At 44.7% G+C, this 18,634-nt stretch overlaps 1 protein-coding gene across 2 annotated transcripts in view; it reads right to left on the reverse strand.

Moving 5' to 3' along the window:
* MATN2 (matrilin 2) overlaps positions 1-18,634 on the reverse strand; it is a 192,502-nt gene that overhangs the window by 96,494 nt on the left and 77,374 nt on the right. For both annotated transcript variants that reach the window (XM_077270918.1, XM_077270919.1), the window contains exons 4-5: positions 17,489-17,611; positions 9,833-9,955 (exon numbers count right to left, since the gene is read on the reverse strand). In XM_077270918.1, coding sequence (XP_077127033.1) covers positions 9,833-9,955; positions 17,489-17,611 — 246 coding nt within the window. The remainder of the gene's footprint in view (positions 1-9,832; positions 9,956-17,488; positions 17,612-18,634) is intronic.

Below are 18,634 nucleotides of genomic sequence, written 5' to 3' on the forward strand. Positions count from 1 at the left end.
TATTATGTCTCTATGCTAGCTGGTAGCTCTAGTGGACTGAGGTTCTCCCCATGTGCCATGAGTTGGCACATGGGTTCTTGTAATCTCAGGATGGTTTTTTTTTGATTAGGGTTTTTTGCTGACCGCTCAGTCCCCTTTTGTATCGTTCTGCTTTCTAGTTTACAGCGGGCCTCAATTTGCTAAAACTATATATATCATCTCTATGTGTGTGCCTTCCTCTCATTTCACCGTCAATACATGTGGGGGGCAACTATATCTTTTGGGGTTCATTCCTCTGGAGGCAAGTGAGGTCTTTATTTTCTCTGCAGTGCTAGTTAGCTCTTAGGCTGGTGCGTGGCGTCTAGAACCAACGTAGGCACGCTCCCTGGCTATCTCTAGTTGCGTTTGTCAGGCGTAGGGCAGCGGTCAGCCCAGGTTCCATCACCCTAGAGCTCGTCCGTAATATATTTGTACTTTGCTTGTCCTGTGCTATCCCTAGCCATTGGGATTCATGACAACTGACTAGGCCACTGCAACACCTTGATTTTTTGCCTCTTGAACCAGGCCTTGGTTTTCTTGGCTGTGTGCTTTGGGTCGTTGTCTTGTTGGAAGATGAAATGACGACCCATCTTAAGATCCTTGATGGAGGAGCGGAGGTTCTTGGCCAAAATCTCCCGGTAGGCCGTGCTATCCATCTTCCCATGGATGCGGACCAGATGGCCAGGCCCCTTGGCTGAGAAACAGCCCCACAGCATGATGCTGCCACCACCATGCTTGACTGTAGGGATGGTATTCTTGGGGTCGTATGCAGTGCCATTCAGTCTCCAAACGTCACGTGTGTGGTTGGCACCAAAGATCTCGATCTTGGTCTCATCAGACCAGAGAACCTTGAACCAGTCAGTCTCAGAGTCCTCCAAGTGATCATGAGCAAACTGTAGACGAGCCTTGACATGACGCTTTGAAAGTAAAGGTACCTTACGGGCTCGTCTGGAACGGAGACCATTGCGGTGGAGTACGTTACTTATGGTATTGACTGAAACCAATGTCCCCACTGCCAAGAGATCTTCCCGGAGCTCCTTCCTTGTTGTCCTTGGATTAGCCTTGACTCTTCGGACAAGCCTGGCCTCGGCATGGGAGGAAACTTTCAAAGGCTGTCCAGGCCGTGGAAGGCTAACAGTAGTTCCATAAGCCTTCCACTTCCGGATGATGCTCCCAACAGTGGAGACAGGTAGGCCCAACTCCTTGGAAAGGGTTTTGTACCCCTTGCCAGCCTTGTGACCCTCCACGATCTTGTCTCTGATGGCCTTGGAATGCTCCTTTGTCTTTCCCATGTTGACCATGTTTGAGTGCTGTTCACAAGTTTGGGGAGGGTCTTAAATAGTCAGAAAAGGCTGGAAAAAGAGATAATTAATCCAAACATGTGAAGCTCATTGTTCTTTGTGCCTGAACTACTTCTTAATACTTTAGGGGAACCAAACAGAATTCTGGTGGGTTGAGGGGTTGAATAATAAATGACCCTCTGAAAAGACTTTTCCCAATTTAAAAAAAAAATAAACAAAGAAATAACATTCTTTTTTGCTGCAGTGCATTTCACACTTCCAGGCTGATCTACAGTCCAAATGTCACAATGCCAAGTTAATTCCAAATGTGTAAACCTGCTAAATCTGCAGGGGGTTGAATACTACTTGTAGGCACTGTACATGTATAGCATAGTCTTACTAGCGTTATGCTATCCTATATCTTGTCTGCAAGTTTTTTGTTGTTTTTTTACCTTAGATTAACCAAATTTTTAAAGAAAGCTAAGACAAGTAGCAAAGAACTAAAAGAAGTAATACTGATTCCCTGCAGAACTCATCTGGTTCTGGTTCCATCTTGTAACAATGGAAATGGCTGGAAATACCTACTCAGCCAATCAAATGCTGTGATGGGTCACCACTGCCATTGATGATTTGGGCATTTGAAGAAACATGGCCAACCTTAGTGAATATAACAAAAAAATAACCATTACTTACCTATTGAATCTCAAGCCACTCCAGTGAACGGCGCTGGTCCGTCAGTAATGACATCCTTTCCATTATTTTATGCAGATGCAAATATCACCTGCACAATATCAAATTGGTGGGGGTCCAACAGCAGCAGCTGGATATATATTACAGTGTAGATCTGTAGTGGCCATTGTGAGAAATACAATTAAGTAGATAGGTGTCATCTTCTGCAACTCTTGATATTGTGTTATGTGGCTGGTGTCTCTTTCCGCTGAGCCACAACTAATACACCTTTTCTTGGAGTGTTTTAGTTCTGCTATCTTTGTTTTTGGTGGTTTTGGGTAACAGGTGTTTTTAATTTACTTTGTTTGTCTGCCCTATCACCTGTCGGGTGCAGCTTTAAATATCTTCCCCTTCTGGATTAGCTGCTGGTGATAATGTTATGACTGCCAAAGGACATTCATACGGGTAATGTACAAACCAGGGAAACAAACACCTGACTGACAGGAAATGCCCTTCTCTGACCCTGGTCTGTCCATGCCTGACGGTGGAAGTTGGTACCCTAAGATAACGCAATGGCGCCTCCACTTGACGGTGGCTTATCCTGAATGTACTTTGCAGCTCCTCAGAGACAAGAAGATCCCTAAGGAGTAAAGGAATCACACACCAAACAATTGCAACCAAAACAAATTACAACAAAGTGAATGAATCCATCAAAGTCCATCACCAGCAGGAAACACCAGTAGGGGAAGGTGTTTAAAGCTGCACCCAACAGGTGATAGGACAGACAACCCGAACTTCTAAATTCTGAACATGAACTTCTTTAGTAAGTCTGTTTTAGTGGACAGAAAGAGAGATTTTGTTTTATTTTTTATTTTATTTTTTTTGGGGGGAACGCTGCTTCCTAGCCCTTACTATAACCATTTTAGGGCACCGATGTTCGGACCCCCATTGACTTCTGTGGGCTTCGGGTTCAAGTTCGTGTACCCGAACTGAACTTTGGACTAAAGTATGGTTGAACCTGACGAATCCAAACATCCAAGAGTCCGCTCATCCCTACTTGTAACCGTTACCTCTGACTTCCGGTCACTCAGGTGCTGAGGTCACAAGATACACAGGATAGGAGCGGTGCCAGGAAGAGCTGAAGAAAGCAGTGGATAAGTGTAAGACTAGGCGCAGGGAAATTTCATTAGTGGCACCACTCCAACGCTGCAATAAAAGGAAACGCTGGAGTGGTGTTTTAAGTCACCCAGACATTACAGACATGCATAGCCCTTATTCTTTCATCCATGTCTGCTCTATGGCAGTGAGAGGGTTTAATACATCAGGTAAAACTCTTCTTTTTTAATTACCTAAAGCAGAGTGTTTAATGCCGTGCCCTGATGAACTTTTCCACATGAAGTTTCATAGCAAAAACTGGAGATCAGCTCTAGGGGATAAATCCACCTAAAACGTAACATCTGTTTTCATGGGTTTCCTCTAGGTTCTCGGATTTCCTCCCACTCTCCACAAATATACTAAAAAGTTAATTGGCTATGAAATTAGATCTAGTGTGTGGGTCTGAGCAAAACTAGTCTGTGAGCCCTACTAGGGACAGAAACTCATGTTAATGGTTACATTCTGGGCGTATTACTACATGTTGGTTCTCTAGGAGCAATGGGAACATAATAAAGGATCCATTGAGCAGAAGATTTGGCAAAAATTAGTGTCATAACAGCCAATTTTAATTAGTGCAGATAAATTGATTTTGGTAATATTGTTCGTGAACCACAAGATTAGATTTGTACCTTAGTATTCAAAAATGTGAGACGGAGGAGTTATGTGGGTCAGTGATAATGAGGCTTGAATGCTACATGATGTACGGGTGGCCGAAACCATTACAGCAGTCTCACTGCCAAGTTATGTGGTTGGACAGACATGATTCAATAGCTCCCCTATGAGCAATGTCTGTGTGTGAATATATGAGGTATACCTGTCACGCAGGTGGCAAGAGGATTCTCAGTGTGCGGCACAACAAGAGGTGAACACCAAGGAACAGGGCTGCCACCAGGAATTTCAGGGCTACATACTGGCAAAATTTTCGGGCCACTTTGAGACTTTACCCAGGCTTCACCCCAGCTCGAAAAAAACACCATTGGAGGAAAACCTCCACTAAACTCAAAAAAAAAAACACCAGAACACAGGCATGCTTACCTGTTCAAGGCCTCCAACAATTGCACTACCCAGGGTGCACCAGGCCCAAGTAAAGATAGCAAACAACACAGGTGCAAATAATACCGATGCAGCCAACCTACAATCAGGAATTGGCTGCTTGGAGCACCCATGCAAAAAAATAGTCTGTATGTGGCATGTTCACACAGGACTGCAAAGTATATGGTGAAAAGCCTATTAATGACGCCATAAATATAGCGGGCTAACCATGATGCATCCTGTGTGAACAGAGGCCACAGTGTACAGAGCCATCTAGGGCCCAGGCGCACCCTGGAAAAATGTACAGTGCACCAAAAACAGAACACAGGCATGCTTACCTGTTCAAGGCCTTGAACAGGTAAGCATGCCTGTGTTCTGGTGTTTTTTTTTTGAGTTTAGTGGAGGTTTTCCTCCAATGGTGTTTTTTTAGATTAGGACTGCCAAGATACAAGGACCCTTGACGTGGGTTGGCAGCTTCAATATTGTGGCCATAATATCAACCAATACCTTGCATACATTGTTATGTTTTTGGTGCACTGTACATTTTTCCAGGGTGCGCCTGGGCCCCAGATGGCTCTGTACACTGTGGCCTCTGTTCACACAGGATGCATCATGGTTAGCCCGCTATATTTATGGCGTCATTAATAGGCTTTTCACCATATACTTTGCAGTCCTGTGTGAACATGCCACATACAGACTACTTTTTTGCATGGGTGCTCCAAGCAGCCAATTCCTGATTGTAGGTTGGCTGCATCGGTATTATTTGCACCTGTGTTGTTTGCTATCTTTACTTGGGCCTGGTGCACCCTGGGTAGTGCAATTGTTGGAGGCCTTGAACAGGTAAGCATGCCTGTGTTCTGGTGTTTTTTTCACCCCAGCTCGGCCTCTACCCATCGAACCTTCCAAAGTCCCACCACCGACTCTTGGAAAAACTCCATTTCTGCACCACGTCCTCACCAATCACACATTAATAGTTCCCATCAAACACCATATCACATATATAGCCATCGGCTTTTGTTTTGTACAAAATATTTTTTAAGCCTGCCACCATGACAAGGTAGACTCTTTTGGCAGGGACCTACTCTACTTTAACCTATTAAAACATTTCTTAAAATATCCATTCCTCATTGTAGTTATATTTTATTTATTTTAAGACAATATGTCACATACATTTTTTAAAATGACCAATAATACCACATACATGGAACAAATACCATCACACCATGACCAGATCACATATTACCACCACATAGTTACCAAATAATAACACATAGGAGGAACAAATAATGCCACACCATGACAAAACCATATATTACCACCACATAGTGACTGAATACAACAATACCATAAGTGCCATTATACACAGGAGTTCTGTACATAGTATACAGTGTATAGTGTCAGTGTACAGGTAACACAGTGATCACCAGTGACACTATACATAGGAGCTCTGTATATAGTGTCAGTGTACAGGTTAACACACTGACTCACCGGTGACGTCTCTAGTTGAAGTCCTTCATCTTCGCATTAGTTTTTATGCAATCCATTATTCCAAATATAAACTGAAATCCACCACTATGCCCCCACTAACTATAAATTGCCACTTTCCCTACCCAATAAATATATAAATTAATAAGCACCTGTACTCCTTATCCCACAATTCACTACCAGTCAATACCTCACTATCCCCCAATTCATTATATTTACATGCCCCCCTCTGCCCCAATTGATTATGTCACGTTCTCACTCTTCCACTCCCACCCTCTATTCATTGTCAACTGTTCACTTCCAACGTCAATTCATCATCATTTGCTCTCCCTCACCATCAATACAGCATAATTTCCTCTCCCCCACACTCAATACATAATTTACTCTCCCCACCATCAAATTAACCTTATTTGCTGCCCCTCACTCCAGTTCATCACTTATTGTTCCACATCCCTTATTCTCAATACATTATCTTTTACTTCCCTCACCCTCAATTATCATTTGCTGTCCCCCACCCCCACATTCAACTTATCATTTGCTGTCCCCCCACCTCAATACATCATCATTCACTTTCCCTCATTCCACAACCCTCAACTCATCATCATCTGCTCCCCCCATACCTATTTATTTCTTTAAAAAAAAACAACAACTCCAATCCACTTTTGTTATCCTGGCGAGTGGAGCGCAAAGATTGCGTAGGCGCTGTCACCAACATGTCAAAGAAGAGGCGGAGGGAGCTCCCCTGGCCATGCAGCACCAGGAAAGCTCTCTGGGCCAAGATGTGCACTGCACAGTACATTGTTATACCCTGCGGCCTGGTGAGCAGAAGCAAAAGAGCGGTGGGGCTTGGACTGGGTCTGGACCTACCCCCATTCGCTTCTGCTCACCGGGCCCCATAAAGCAGTAAGGGTAGTAATGCCCTGATGGCAGCCCTGCCAGGGAATATGTACAAGGAATGCCCTGGCGATAGGGAGAAGTTAGAGGGGTCACCTTCTAGCATAAGCTTGAGTCAGATCCCTGCACTCCCTATAGTCCTTAGATGGGTCATTCCCCTGTGTGCATCCATGTGCCTTAAGGTACCTTCACACATAACGATTTCGTTAACAATATCGTTGCAACGTCACGCTTTTTTGTGACGTAGCAACGATCCCGCTAACGATCTCGTTATGTGTGACAGCGACCAACGATCAGGCCCCTGCTGGGAGATCGTTGGTCGTAGGGAATGATCAGGACCTATATTTGGTCGCTGATCACCCGCTGTCATCGCTGGATCGGCGTGTGTGACGCCGATCCAGCGATGTGTTCACTTGTAACCAGGGTAAACATCGGGTTACTAAGTGCAGGGCCGCGCTTAGTAACCCGATATTTACCCTGGTTACCATTGTAAAAGTTAAAAAAAATACACTACATACTCACATTCCGATGTCTGTCACGTCCCCCGCCGTCAGCTTCCCGCACTGACTGTCAGTGCTGGCCGTAAAGCAGAGCACAGCGGTGACGTCACTAATTGCTCTAATTGGCTGTAGCTGTTACATGGGACAGAACGTCACTGCAGGAGGCTGCCACAATGCCCCACGACTGTCATGGAAGCCTGGCTAAGGGAAGAGGAATTACCAGCTTAAGCAAGCATCTTCTTTATTGTTTTTAACTTTCATTTTTTTCATTCTCCATTCTCTAATATTGCTGCAAGTCCATGCTAGACCCGCAACCAACTCCCCAGTATTGATTTTCTACTGCGGATTTAAGCAATTCCATCTATGTCTATTGGGACAATCTACTATATAATTGTCTAAGGGTCACTTCCGTCTTTCTGTCTGTCTGTCTCTCCTTCTGTCTGTCACGGATATTCATTGGTCGCGGCCTCTGTCTGTCATGGAATCCAAGTCGCTGATTGGCCGTGGCAAAACGCCCACGACCATTGCCACGACCAATCAGCGACGTGCACAGTCCGGAAGAAAATGGCAGCTCCTTACTCCCCGCACTCACTTCCCGGCGCCCGCATACACCCCTCCGGTCACCGCTCACACAGGGTTAATGCCGGCGGTAACGGACCACGTTATGCCGCGGGTAACGCACTCCGTTACCACTGCTATTAACCCTGTGTGACCAAGTCTTTTACTATTGACGCAGCCTATGCAGCCTCAATAGTAAAAACATCTAATGTTAAAAATAATAAAAAAAATAAAAAATGATTATATACTCACCTACGCCGCCTTTCCCGCTCCTCTCGATGCAAGCGGCACGTTCCGGTGGCAAGGATGGTCTGGCAGAAGGACCTGCCATGACGTCACGGTCATGTGACCGCGACGTCATCACAAGTCCTGCGCGCCTGCGCGGAAAGGACCTGCTGTGACGTAATAGTCATGTGACCGCTACACGGTCATGTGACCGCGACGTCATCACAGGTCCTGCGCGACAAGGACCTACCGTGACACGGTCACGTGAACGCGACGTCATCACACCCTCAGACCGGAAGCTGCCGCCTGCACCCCACACAGGCGACAGAGCTACAACACGCCTGCGGAAGGTGAGAATATGTCTATTTTTTATTTTTTTAACCTGTGTCATACGTGGCTGGGCAATATACTACGTAGCTGGGCAATATACTACATGGGCTGTGCAATATACTACGTGGCTCTGTGCTGTATACTACGTCACTGGGCAATATACTACGTCCCTGATCAATATACTACGTCACTGGGCAATATACTACGTCACTGGGCAATATACTATGTGGCTCTGTGCTGTATACTACGTCACTGGGCAATATACAATGTAACTGGGCAATATACTACGTGGCTGGGCAATATACTACGTGGCTGGGCAATATACTACGTGGACATACATATTCAAGAATACCCGATGCGTTAGAATCGGGCCACTATCTAGTCCGCAATAATCACCCATCAAATATGTAGGTGGATTTGACATTTTGTCGATTGAAAAATTCGCAAAGCTGGTGAATTTCAAACCTGGAAATTTGAGCAGCGTTTGGATGATATTAGAAAAATGTCATCCTCTTTGCTGGTTCTGTTTCCTCTTGCAGATTTTCCTTCTGAAAATCCACAGGATTTCTGTTTTGTAAGAACATACCCTTAGGTTATGTTCACATGCAGCGTTTTTGCATACAAATTAAAAGCTACTTTTTACAGTACTACCGAAAGAAATGAAGTATGGAGTATAAGTTGGTATACATGCAATTTGTAGAAGCATGTTCACACTGGCCATTAAACAGACAAAACCTAAGATAGAAACAAAATGAACATATACCCTGCTGTAAGTAAGTAAAATGCAATAGATCATATAACATTGAGTACTTATTAAATTCTGTTTTTGATCAACAAAAGTGTAAAAGCCATCCCGCCAGCAACAAGGTGTACCCAAACTGGGATGGTCCTAACCTCTAGTAGGTGCGGCTTCCCTTTTATTTGAGCTGGGCATTACAGTATTTAGCTTCTCATTGTTGGGTGTACACAGTCGGGCCCCGGTCCTGCTCGGCCCTTATTTGCATTGATGTAATTTTTTACACATGGGAAGGTTTTAATACTAGAGGTTAGGGCCATCCCGATTTGGGTACACCTTGACGCTGGAGGGATGGCTTTTACTTTTTTTAATTCAAAAACAGTGTTTTTATAAATACCCTATGATATTTATATGCACTTTAGCTTTTCACCTACAGCAGGGTGAATGTTCAATTTGTTTCTATCTTAAGTACTTTTTACAGTACTAGGAAAAGCTCCGAGATTTCAGAAAACTCATGCATATGTTATTTTTTTCTGACTGAATTTGAGAACTGCAGCCTTTATTCCATCTGCAGCATGTCAATTCTTTGGGCGTTTTTTAAGCAATTTTGCAGCGTTTCGTTAACCATAGAAAGCAATGAGAAAGTGAAGAAACGGTAAAAAAAACAACAACATATTTTCATGCAATTTTTGGTGTATAAAACTAACTTTATTCAACATATACTGTAGACAAAGCACACATGTAATCCGCACCCAAAAAATGAGAAAAAAATGTTGTTAATAAGCGACAAACCAGGCATTTTGCACATTTTGCAAATAGTGTGTTTACTGCCAGGAGAGCAGTTTTTGCTGCCAGAACAAAAAATGCAGCAAAATACGCTGCAAGTGAACATAGCCTTATACAGTTTTTCGTTCAAATAACAATGGAAAAGTGACACTAGCAATACTTACTGATGCAGGATTTGCCATCATTGGCCAACTCATACGCGTCATAGCACTGACATAGATAGGATCCCAGAGTATTGACACAGATCTGCTCACATCCATGTTTCTCTGTGGCGCACAAGTCCTCCGCTGCACAACACAAAAGTATAATAATCGATATTGTAGAGTGATTTCACGATAACAAAAGAACGGCAAGAATAATAGGTAAAGATAAACTTATGAACATATACAAAATTCTAATAAATTTACTGTATTGTCCGCTGAGATTACAGGAAAACACACCATAGTGCGGGTAAAAAAAAAAGACCTGCCGATACATTATTGCCCTTGCTATAGTATATTATGGTATAGGACTATCCAATACAGTAAATGTACTCAACTGCCCAAACTAAAACATAGGGCAGCTGAAGTCCTACAGGTGGATCTTTATCTTCCCTGACATCTACCATCAGGGGAGAGTCCAGAGGTCCCATACATATTAGGCCGGTTTCACAAGTCCTGATATTTCCGATACCGGTAAACACGGTACCGGAGATATCAGTGTCCGTGTGCTACATCCGTGTGCCGCCCGTGTGCTGCATCAGGACCACACAGATGGCCGCCGGGAAGCAGCGCTACCGTAAGTGCTGTTCCCCTGTGTGTTGTGCTGAAGCTGGCTGTCATCCGTTCTCTCCTGCTCGGCCGGGAGCAACACGAGCAGGGGAGAAGGGATGAAAGAAGAAACCAACGTGGAGTCCCCCTATATTTTACAACCAACCCGGCAAAACTCACAGGTGCGGGCTGCTATTCTCAGGCTGGTAAAGGGCCATGGATATGGCCCTCTCCAGCCTAAAAACAGCAGTCCGCAGCTGCCCAGAAAAGGTGCATCTATTAAAAGTTGTGCACGGGTAAAAACAGACATGTCTGCATGTTTTGCACACGGACACACGGTCCGTCAAAACCCGCTGACATCTGCATAGACCCATTCATTTGAATGGGTCTATGTGTGTAAGTGTCTCCAGTACATGAGAAAACTGTCACTACACGTACCGGAGGCACTGACGTGTGAAACTGGCCTTAGATGGTTAGTCTGAGATACATGTTTCCGCCTGCTTAAATGGGGTGTCCACTAATTTGAAACTGATGAGTTATCCTTAGATTAGATCATTAATATCAGATTAGTGGGGGTCCAACACCTGGCACCCCCGTCGATCAGCTGTTATCAGCTCCAGACAGGCGCCAGATGTAATCAGTGTATACAGTGGAAAATCACAGCTCTGTACACTATATATTAGTGGCCTCTCCTGGGTATGGCAGGAAAGGTCCTATTCACTTCAGTAGAAGCTAAGTTACAGTACCTACGAGAGGCCGCTACGCAGTGCATTGGACCATGATATTGCAGCTTCACACTCTGTTTACAGTCTGAGCAAAAAAAGCTGATTTGTGCAAAATCTACGGTACTTGTTGGACCCCCAACGATCTCAGATTAATGACCCTTCTTAAAGAGGTTGTCCACTACTTTTTCATTGATGGCCTATCCTTAGGATAGGTGATCAATGTCTGATCAGTAGGGGTCCGACACCTGGCACCCCCACCGATAAGCTGTTCTCGGTGTTGGTGGCCAGAATTGCTCAATTGCGGAGCTGCTCCGTCTTCTGATAGTGGCTGTGGCAAAGTACTACGCATCTGCCTATTGATTTGAAAAGAAGGCGGTTGTGTAATACCTGTCATGATCTCAATGGCAAGAGAACATAGCATAAGCATATATAGGAACTAGCTCTTGGAAGATGGGAACTGAGCTGACCATGAACTAAACCTAACGCACAACTAGCAGTGGCCGGGTAGCATGCCTACGTTGATTCTAGATGCCCAGCCCAGCCGGAGGACTAAATAAAGCTAGCAGAGGAAAATATTAGTCCTAGCTCACCTCTAGAGAAATACCCCGAAAGGAGACAGAGGCCCCCCACATGTATTGGCGGTGAGTTGAGATGAAATAACAAACGTAGTATGAAAATAGGTTTAGCAAATTTGAGGTCCACTTACTACATAGCAGAAGACAGAAAGGACACTTTCATGGTCAGCTGAAAACCCTATCAAAAAACACCATCCAGAAATTACTTTAAAACTCTGGCATTAACTCATAACACCAGAGTGGCAATTCCCGTTCACAAGAGCTTTCCAGACACAGTAACGAAACTACAGCTGTGAACTGGAACAAAATGCAAAAACAAACATGGACAAGAGTCCAACTTATCTAGTAGTTGTCTAGGAGCAGGAACAAGCACAGAGAGGCTTCTGATAACATTGTTGACCGGCAAGCAACTAACAGAGCAGCAAGGTTATATAGCGACTCCCACATCTTGATGGGAACAGGTGAACAGAGAAGATGAAGACACCAGTTCAATTCCACCAGTAGCCACCGGGGGAGCCCAGAATCCAAATTCACAACAGTACCCCCCCCTCAAGGAGGGGGCACCGAACCCTCACCAGAACCACCAGGGCGATCAGGATGGGCCCTATGAAAGGCACGAACCAGATCGGAGGCATGAACATCAGATGCATTCACCCAAGAATTATCCTCCTGGCCGTATCCCTTCCACTTGACCAGATACTGGAGTCTCCGTCTGGAAACACGAGAGTCCAAGATTTTCTCCACAACGTACTCCAACTCACCCTCAACCAACACCGGAGCAGGAGGCTCAACGGAAGGCACAACCGGTACCTCATACCTGCGCAATAATGACCGATGAAAAACGTTATGAATAGAAAAGGATGCAGGGAGGTCCAAACGGAAGGAAACAGGGTTAAGAATCTCCAATATCTTATACGGGCCGATAAACCGAGGCTTAAACTTAGGAGAAGAGACCCTCATAGGGACAAAACGAGAAGACAACCACACCAAATCCCCAACAGAAAGCCGAGGACCAACACGACGGTGGCGGTTGGCAAAAAGCTGAGTCTTCTCCTGGGACAACCTCAAATTGTCCACCACCTGCCCCCAGATCTGATGCAATCTCTCCACCACAGCATCCACTCCAGGACAATCCGAAGATTCCACCTGACCAGAGGAAAATCGAGGATGAAACCCCGAATTACAAAAAAACGGGGACACCAAAGTGGCAGAGCTGGCCCGATTATTGAGAGCGAACTCCGCCAATGGCAAAAAAGCAACCCAATCATCCTGGTCAGCAGACACAAAACACCTCAGATATGTCTCCAGGGTCTGATTAATCCGCTCGGTCTGGCCATTCGTCTGAGGATGGAAAGCGGACGAAAAAGATAAATCTATGCCCATCCTAGCACAGAATGCCCGCCAAAATCTAGACACGAATTGGGTCCCTCTGTCAGAAACGATATTCTCAGGAATACCATGCAAACGAACAACATTTTGAAAAAACAGAGGAACCAACTCGGAAGAAGAAGGTAACTTGGGCAGAGGAACCAAATGGACCATCTTAGAAAAACGGTCACACACCACCCAGATGACAGACATCTTCTGAGAAACAGGCAGATCTGAAATAAAATCCATCGAGATGTGCGTCCAAGGCCTCTTAGGAATAGGCAAGGGCAACAATAATCCACTAGCCCGAGAACAACAAGGCTTGGCCCGAGCACAAACGTCACAAGACTGCACAAAGCCTCGCACATCTCGTGACAGGGAAGGCCACCAGAAGGACCTTGCCACCAAATCCCTGGTACCAAAAATGCCAGGATGACCTGCCAACGCAGAAGAATGAACCTCAGAGATGACTCTACTGGTCCAATCATCAGGAACAAACAGTTTATCAGGTGGGCAACGATCAGGTCTCTCCGCCTGAAACTCCTGCAAGGCCCGCCGCAGGTCTGGAGAAACGGCTGACAATACCACTCCATCCTTAAGGATACCTGTAGGCTCAGAGTTACCAGGCGAGTCAGGCTCAAAACTCCTAGAAAGGGCATCCGCCTTAATATTCTTAGAACCCGGTAGGTATGACACCACAAAATTAAACCGAGAGAAAAATAATGACCAGCGCGCCTGTCTAGGATTCAGGCGCCTGGCGGTCTCAAGATAAATCAAATTTTTGTGGTCAGTCAATACCACCACCTGATGTCTGGCCCCCTCAAGCCAATGGCGCCACTCCTCAAAAGCCCACTTCATGGCCAAAAGCTCCCGATTCCCAACATCATAATTCCGCTCAGCGGGCGAAAATTTACGGGAAAAGAAGGCACAAGGCCTCATCACGGAGCAGTCAGAACTTTTCTGCGACAACACTGCCCCAGCTCCGATCTCAGAAGCGTCGACCTCAACCTGAAAAGGTAGAGCAACATCAGGCTGACGCAACACAGGGGCAGAGGAAAAACGGCGCTTAAGCTCCCGAAAGGCCTCCACAGCATCAGGGGACCAATCAGCAACATCAGCACCCTTCTTAGTCAAATCGGTCAATGGCTTAGCAATATCCGAAAAACCAGCAATAAATCGACGATAAAAGTTAGCAAAGCCCAAAAATTTCTGAAGACTCTTAAGAGAAGAGGGCTGCGTCCAATCACAAATAGCTTGAACCTTGACAGGATCCATTTCAATGGAAGAGGGGGAAAAAATATATCCCAAAAAGGAAATCCTCTGTACCCCAAAAACACACTTAGAACCCTTCACACACAAAGAATTAGACCGCAAAACCTGAAAAACCCTCCTGACTTGCTGGACATGAGAGTCCCAGTCATCCGAAAAAATCAGAATATCATCCAGATACACAATCATAAATTTATCCAAATAATCGCGAAAAATATCATGCATAAAGGACTGGAAAACTGACGGAGCATTAGAAAGACCAAAAGGCATCACTAAATACTCAAAGTGGCCCTCGGGCGTATTAAATGCGGTTTTCCACTCATCCCCCTGCCTGATTCGCACCAAATTATACGCCCCACGAAGGTCAATCTTAGAGAACCACTTGGCCCCCTTTATGCGAGCAAACAAATCAGTCAGCAACGGCAATGGGTATTGATATTTAACAGTGATTTTATTCAAAAGCCGATAATCAATACATGGTCTCAAAGAGCCGTCTTTTTTTGACACAAAGAAAAAACCGGCTCCTAAGGGAGATGACGATGGACGAATATGTCCCTTTTCCAAGGACTCCTTTATATATTCTCGCATAGCAGCATGTTCAGGCACAGACAGATTAAATAAACGACCCTTTGGGTATTTACTACCCGGGATTAAATCTATGGCACAATCGCACTCTCGGTGCGGAGGTAACGAACCAAGCTTGGATTCTTCAAAGACGTCACGATAGTCAGACAGGAACTCAGGAATTTCAGAGGGAATGGATGATGAAATGGAAACCACAGGTACATCCCCATGAGCCCCCTTACATCCCCAGCTCAACACAGACATAGCTCTCCAGTCGAGGACTGGGTTGTGAGATTGCAGCCAAGGCAATCCTAGCACCAAATCATCATGTAGATTATACAGCACCAGAAAGCGAATAATCTCCTGGTGATCCGGATTAATACGCATAGTTACTTGTGTCCAGTATTGTGGTTTATTATTAGCCAATGGGGTGGAGTCAATCCCCTTCAGAGGAATAGGAGTCTCCAAAGGCTCTAAATCATACCCACAGCGTTTGGCAAAGGACCAATCCATAAGACTCAAAGCGGCGCCAGAGTCGACATAGGCGTCCGTGGTAATAGATGACAAAGAGCAAATCAGGGTCACAGATAGAATAAATTTAGACGGTAAGGTGCAAATGGAAACAGATTTACCAAGCTTTTTAGTGCGCTTAGAGCATGCTGATATAACATGAGTAGAATCACCACAATAGAAACACAACCCATTTTTCCGTCTAAAATTCTGCCGCTCGCTTCGGGACAGAATTCTATCACACTGCATACTCTCTGGCGACTTCTCAGTGGACACCGCCAGATGGTGCACTGGTTTGCGCTCCCGCAAACGCCTATCGATCTGAATAGCCATTGTCATGGACTCATTCAGACCCGCAGGCACAGGGAACCCCACCATAACATCCTTAATGGCATCAGAGAGACCCTCTCTGAAAGTCGCCGCCAGGGCGCACTCATTCCACTGAGTAAGCACAGACCATTTACGGAATCTTTGGCAGTAAATTTCCGCTTCATCTTGCCCCTGAGATAGGGACATCAAAGTTTTTTCTGCCTGAAGCTCCAAATGAGGTTCGTCATAAAGCAACCCCAAGGCCAGAAAAAACGCATCCACATTGAGCAACGCAGGATCTCCTGGTGTCAATGAAAAAGCCCAGTCTTGAGGGTCGCCCCGGAGCAAGGAAATCACAATCCTGACCTGCTGTGCAGGGTCTCCGGCAGAGCGAGATTTCAGAGACAAAAATAATTTGCAATTATTTCGAAAATTCTGAAACCCGGATCTATTCCCCGAGAAAAATTCCGGCAAAGGAATTCTCGGCTCAGATACAGGTGCATGACAAACAAAATCTTGCAAATTTTGTACCTTCGTGGCGAGTTTATTCAAACCTGCAGTTACACTCTGAAGATCCATTACAAACAGGTGGACACAAAGCCATTCAAGGGTTAAGAGGAGGTAAGAAGCAGCTAGACAGCAATTAAGGGCTAGGCAGCAGAACTCTGAGGGGGGAAAAAAAAAAAAAATTTCCCTTCAACACTTCTTTTTCTCCTGCTTCAGCCCAAACAATTAACACTTTGCGGGCCGGTCAAACTGTCATGATCTCAATGGCAAGAGAACATAGCATAAGCATATATAGGAACTAGCTCTTGGAAGATGGGAACTGAGCTGACCATGAACTAAACCTAACGCACAACTAGCAGTGGCCGGGTAGCATGCCTACGTTGATTCTAGATGCCCAGCCCAGCCGGAGGACTAAATAAAGCTAGCAGAGGAAAATATTAGTCCTAGCTCACCTCTAGAGAAATACCCCGAAAGGAGACAGAGGCCCCCCACATGTATTGGCGGTGAGTTGAGATGAAATAACAAACGTAGTATGAAAATAGGTTTAGCAAATTTGAGGTCCACTTACTACATAGCAGAAGACAGAAAGGACACTTTCATGGTCAGCTGAAAACCCTATCAAAAAACACCATCCAGAAATTACTTTAAAACTCTGGCATTAACTCATAACACCAGAGTGGCAATTCCCGTTCACAAGAGCTTTCCAGACACAGTAACGAAACTACAGCTGTGAACTGGAACAAAATGCAAAAACAAACATGGACAAGAGTCCAACTTATCTAGTAGTTGTCTAGGAGCAGGAACAAGCACAGAGAGGCTTCTGATAACATTGTTGACCGGCAAGCAACTAACAGAGCAGCAAGGTTATATAGCGACTCCCACATCTTGATGGGAACAGGTGAACAGAGAAGATGAAGACACCAGTTCAATTCCACCAGTAGCCACCGGGGGAGCCCAGAATCCAAATTCACAACAAATACCCTGCCGTGGCCACTATCAGAAGATGGAGCAGCTCCACGATCGAGGAGTTCCGGCCAGCAACTGCTGCCGTCAGCATGAACAGCTGATCGACGCAGGTGCCGGGTGTTGAATCTCAACCGATTAGACAACGATGACATAGCCTAAGGATAGGTCATCAATGAAAAATAGTGGACAACGTGTTTAAGTAGTGGACAGCTCATTTAACTCTGCTAGTAATTTTTCAACCCGTACCTTCTGTGATATACCAAACAAATATGTCTTACTTTTGCAGGTCTTCTCATCAGCATTTAAGACATATCCCTGCTTGCATCTACATAAGTACGATCCTGGAGTATTGATACAGAAGTGATCACAGCCATGTGTGGTAGTAGAACAGAGATGAGGAGCTGGAAGAAAGAAAATACACATTATAGACAGGGAGCAATCACCTATAGGATGTCATATATATGTGATTTCCACAAGTGATGGCCAATTATCCGCCGATGGCTAGCTGCGTTCTCCAAGAAAGTAAAATCGCATTCACGAGATGTTGGTGTCTCTAAATGTCTATAATGGAAGGCTTCTCGATCTATCAAAACCCTTGACTTGTGTCTTTATTACTGTACGTTACGGTAGCTGCTCTTCGACATTTTCTGGTTAGTTTAGATGAAGATCACATCTTTCCTTGAGTATCTGGATCACTGCCACGAGGGGAGTTCTCTGTAAATCATTGTAGAAATCAACCACAAATCCCTAAAGCCCACTTCACATCTATTGATTTACCAGTCACAATTACAGCAACACAAAGGGTATTCTTGTGGTTTTCTTGCCTCTGTTATTGGGCCGGTCTCTTGTTACGGCAAAGTCCCGGCGGTCTGCACAAAACCATAGGGTTCTGGTAGACCTACCACGCTTAGTTAGAGGTCAGTCAATGTCATGGACTTATAACAAGCGTCCTTTTTGGCTAAGACAATAATACAGAAGAAGAGCAACACTTGCCGCATTGTTATTGAGCCAAGAGACATTTTTCCCGAACACCACAAGGTGTAAGTGGTTGAGCAGATGTTTCTTACTAAGAACCAAGCAAGTTGGATGGGATTTATTAAAAGTGGAAAATAATAAAGATGAAAAAGTTTTCTGCTCTATATTTGATGCAAATACCAAGGTACAAATACCAAGATATACTTAGTGTAATGGTTCTTGTAATTTCTATTTCATAAATCGGTAGTACACATGAAAATAAGATACTTTGTAAAATATCTTATCAGAAAAATCTGCTTCTTTCTCATCCTGAATTGATCAAATTCTCAAAATTCTAAATTCATGACTAAAATCTGTCTTCAGTGAATATAGATTTTCTCATTACTGATAATAGGAGATGGCAGTCGGTGCTCATAAAGGTCTATGGAAAACTAACTGTCATTTCAAGA

The sequence above is a fragment of the Ranitomeya variabilis genome, chromosome 6 (assembly GCF_051348905.1).
Source record: "Ranitomeya variabilis isolate aRanVar5 chromosome 6, aRanVar5.hap1, whole genome shotgun sequence".
Lineage (NCBI taxonomy): Eukaryota > Metazoa > Chordata > Amphibia > Anura > Dendrobatidae > Ranitomeya > Ranitomeya variabilis.